We start from the raw sequence: 4,536 nt of genomic DNA on the forward strand, positions 1-4,536 counted from the left end.
TAACGCAACGTCATGTTTTACTCATCGACGTCAATGATGTGGGTACATATAAAAAAAATGGTGTCATAATTTTGTATCTAATAAATTTGTAGTTGGGACAAAACCATAGACTGTTTGTTCTCCAGTGAGGTAGTTTCTGATTCTTACCAGCAGATGTCAGTATAGTGCTACAGTAGAAGCTGCATTGAAACTGCAGGGACTTTATTTTAGTTTAGTGACCAGTGTGTATTTTAGGTCTGAAAACTCTATGAGACCCAACAAATTAAGAAGACACTTGCATGTGTTCTTTTGCGTGAAACAAGACCTCGTTATTCCAGCGCTGCTGCTGCGCTGGAACTGAGCTGGATTTGTATTATTACTACAAACGACCCAGAGAGAACCAGACATTCGACATATTTAATATATAACTGCAGTGAAATTCCACAATAGAGTTGAGCTTCTGGATCCTGCTGTGATTGTTATTTATCCCATGTTGCACCCATTAAAAGCTTATATAAGAAATATTGCAGATAGGCTCTAATTAAGTGATAATGATTAGCTTCTTACTTTTTCTCAGATATTAGCATTTATCAGGTTGTGAATCGAGGGCTCGTGCATCTCCACAAATGTTGGCTATTGAGAGATTCCCTTTAAAAAATGCTAAAATCAATGATGCAGAGGTCATCATATCCAGACTCTAAGTGTCTTCTATAGGTAAAGCTTTGTTATTGGCAAGCAGGCAGGCTTAGGGCCTCAATCCATTCATGGCCCAGGAGCCTCAGATTGTCAGAGACAAGGTGGGATCAAGGCGGTGTACCATCAGCAGGGCAGACAGGGCAGCACTCTCCGTTTGGGTAGGCGCAGTCGGGTGTGACCACGCAGATCACCTGGTAGCACGCGACTAATCCACTTTCGCAGAAGCAGGTCTTGCAGAGCTCTGGTTTCCATTCACTCTTGTCAATGTACAACTGTCCATCAAATGTGCAGCTGCCGTGTGAGACTGAAAGGAAAGGAGAGAACCGCGGTGAGTTTGGTAACAGTCAGAGTAAATATCCCCCCCCCCCAAAAACAGAGTGATCAACTGGGTTTGAAGTTCCATGGGAGCCAGATGTGTCCCTGCACCAGACAAGACAACTTAAAACTCATAAAACTAGAGCTGCTTGGATCCAATGTGACACACAAAACCTAAAATTCAGCAAAGTGTTGATTTATCAGTGTCACTTTTTTCAATATTGTACTTGTAATGAACGCTGATGTAAAGACCTGACCTCTGGCATGAAGCTCGCACCCTTTGGCCAATGTCTATTTTTACTAACAGCAACCTTTGACCTTTCTGTCCCTTGATCACTGTCATCCAGGCCACACTAAGATTTCATCTGGAACACGTTTATTGAAGGATTTAAACCGAGCTTCTATGGAAGTTTAACATCAGGGATTGTTTTTTAAGTAACATTGGGCCTGCGTCATGTCAGAATACAGAACTTCATGGAGCAAAAGGAACCACAAGTCATTATCCAACATCTGCTCGACTGCAGTGAAGGATTTGCTCCTGTGGAAAATAACTCTGGGCACAATCACATTTCAATCTGGTGGTTGGGGAGTTTGAGGCCTTAGAGGAGCGAGCACCGGTGGATCCACAGTTCCAGTAGTTGCCACAGAGCTGCGCTGTTGGCCCACAGAACTGTGTCTTCCGCACCCTTCTTCTCCTGCTTGGTGATTAATTGATGTCTAGACCTTTTTTCACTGTCGACGTCAGACTTTAGCGATTTTTCCACTGCTGCTTTTTTTTCCAGTTTAATGCAAACAGGAAAAATGTCGTTTGATTGTGTATGGTAACCTCCCAAAGCTTTTTTTTTTACAAAAACTTTTAAAGCCTTTTAAAGCCAGAAAAAGTCTCCACTGTCACGTTTATCCACATCTCGAGGGGGCCACAAGTCCCAAAACAAGTCAAATCAAAGTGTGAAAGTGATACTTACTATCATCCTCGCCTTCACCTCTCGCCAAAAGCACTGCTGCGCTCAGCAACAGAGCTAACCGAATATCCACAAAGCTGAACATGTCTAAATATTAGGCATGTAGTTTCTTTGAGACAAGGGGGGAATCCTTTTTTTCCTCAGACACCACTCATGTACGGTAGGGTCCGGTCTTTGCGTAACTCCAATCCAGACCCTAGCAGAAACTCCCGACTGCTTAAACAAATGACTTAGCTTGGCTTTTATATGCCACAGAGTTTTGGGGAGGTCCCGAGCGCAGCAGATCACTTCTACATGTTCAAGGGGCAGAGTCCCTCCTTCATCAGAGAGAGGGGCCGTCTTAAGAAACCATGTCAAACAAGTTCACGTTTGTCAAGCATCTGCAACCAGCTGCAGATTCATCATGTCACACAACCATTGCATCCAAATAAAATCTACCAACCAGAGGTCAATATGAATTGTGAACATTTCCCAAGTCATTCATATATTGTATGTTTTTCCATTTGAACCCTTCTTCTACCAACTTTCATCTTTCTAATGAATAAAATGTGCCGATATAATTCATCATTTCTGTCAATCCTTCATAAATCAACAGTAATCCAAAAGTACACAGAACAGAGATTTTAAAAAACATTGTACGTCAACCTGTGCAAAGATCCACCTTTCCAAAAGAGGCATGGCCGTCCCATGATGTTAGAGACAGGGAGGGAGGGAGGGAGGAAACCCGGCAGATCCACAAAGCATTCTGGTTACACTGTGGACACGTTGCAGCTTCTACAACTACAGAATGGCCTGATTCGAACTCTGAGTTAACCTCTGACGAGTCTCCTCCTGACATTCAAACCCAATGACGCTTCCCCGTCTTCACTAGTTGGAATCAATGGAGGATTCGAACATTAGACATTTAAGAAACGTGCATCACAAGCAGATGAAGCATGTTTGACTGCTGATCCGGGCGTGAACACCCCATAGACACTTTAAATATCTTTAAAAAGTGGTAATAAAGTCAATGATTGTCGTACAATTTTCTCAAAAATGGAGAAAGTATTACAATTCAACAAAGAAGCATTAACACCATGAAAGAAAAATGCAGGAAATGTTCAAAACGAAGAAACTCAGTTGCAAGAGAGGTTGCATGAAAGCATCATACTAGCAATGAGAATTATCTTTTGCCAAATTATCATGAATTCATCATTAAAAAGATGCACAACACCCCCCAAAAGAAACTTAACTAAACTCATTCAGATTAGATTAAATCAATAAAACAACCACAGAATTCCCTGTAGACGTTTGTCTCCTCCACGTGTGCACACTCAGCACAAACTTTATCTTCTTTATGTTAGTTAGTAGCTCGGCTGCTGAGAAAATGAATAGTCTCCAGGGGAAGAAACTGTGTGGTTAGTGATTTTGTTTGCACTAAGCAGGTATTTCTGGTTTTTTTCAGCACCTGTTGCTCATCTAATGAAAGCAGCACGTCTGCTCAAACACCTGACAAACACGGACACAGCTGTCAATCATCACCTCAGCGACGCTACACATGTTTCTCCTCACCCTCGGTCTGAGGGAGGCTTATGTAACAAGAAGATGATACTGATATGTAATGTACACTGATATCGGAATAATGTGCATCTTCTTCGCAATAAAACTGTCCAGCATCTTCGCTATTTGATGATTTAAAAAAGGGCCGATAAGAGAACTGGGAAATAAAATAATATCAATAATTACTGCAGTGTAATATTCATAAATAGCAATATAACAAAAGTTCAATATGTTGATATAATGCTAATGCTTTGTTGAATTACATTGAGGATGTATAACTATATACAAAACCAAAGCACTTGTTGTAAAGCACAAGTGGCCCCAGACTCAGGGGCCCGACTGTGAGTTCAATAAACCTGTTTGTTTGAGTACTTCCTGGTGTGCGTTCATTTTGTTGTTGGGTGTTAACGCAACGTCATGTTTTACTCTCATCGACGTCAATGATGTGGGTACATTTAATACATTTGTAGTTGGCACAAAACCATAGACTGTTTGCTCTCCAGTGAGGTAGTTACTCACTCTTACCAGCAGAGGTCAGTATAGTGCTACAGTAGAAGCTGCATTAAACCTGGAGGGACTTTAGTTTAGTTTAGTGACGAACAAATCAGGAGGTAAAATATTAAATAATAAATATAAAAATAATGAACAAGGTGAATATAATATATTTAGTAATATATATTAGATAGATAGACAGACGGATGGATAGATTGATAAATAGATAAATAGATAAATAGATAGATAGATGGATAGAAACAGTATTTGTTGCATGAACCTCTTTGTAAATCTTTCTAGGAGCAACTAAAAAGAAAAAGGAAACAAACGCTATAAGCGGAAGTGGTGTTGTTTACAGTAGCTGGTGTGTAGCTGCCGGGTCTCCAGGGACAACACACACGCACGCTCGCGCACGCACGCACAAACATGCACGTGCGTGCGCGCAGAGCAGCGACAGACGGGGCAGTGAGTGTAGCAGGTGAGCTGCTGCTGCTGCTGTGACCTGTGGTACCTGTCTGTCTGTTACTCTGTCTGTTAGTCTGCCTGTTAGTCT

The 4,536-nt window shown here is 41.5% G+C and overlaps 1 protein-coding gene across 1 annotated transcript; it reads right to left on the reverse strand.

Annotated features, from left to right (window-relative positions):
* Positions 1 to 382: 382 nt before the first annotated feature.
* On the reverse strand, positions 383 to 2,184 carry LOC118100447 (collagen alpha-1(I) chain). Its single transcript, XM_035145582.2, has 2 exons — positions 1,956 to 2,184; positions 383 to 979 (listed from the first exon to the last, which is right to left on the reverse strand). The coding sequence occupies exons 1-2, from the start codon at positions 2,035 to 2,037 to the stop codon at positions 783 to 785; spliced, it is 279 nt and encodes a 92-aa protein (XP_035001473.2). The 5' UTR covers positions 2,038 to 2,184; the 3' UTR covers positions 383 to 782.
* Positions 2,185 to 4,536: the final 2,352 nt, after the last annotated feature.

This window comes from Hippoglossus stenolepis, chromosome 21 (assembly GCF_022539355.2).
Source record: "Hippoglossus stenolepis isolate QCI-W04-F060 chromosome 21, HSTE1.2, whole genome shotgun sequence".
Taxonomy (NCBI): domain Eukaryota; kingdom Metazoa; phylum Chordata; class Actinopteri; order Pleuronectiformes; family Pleuronectidae; genus Hippoglossus; species Hippoglossus stenolepis.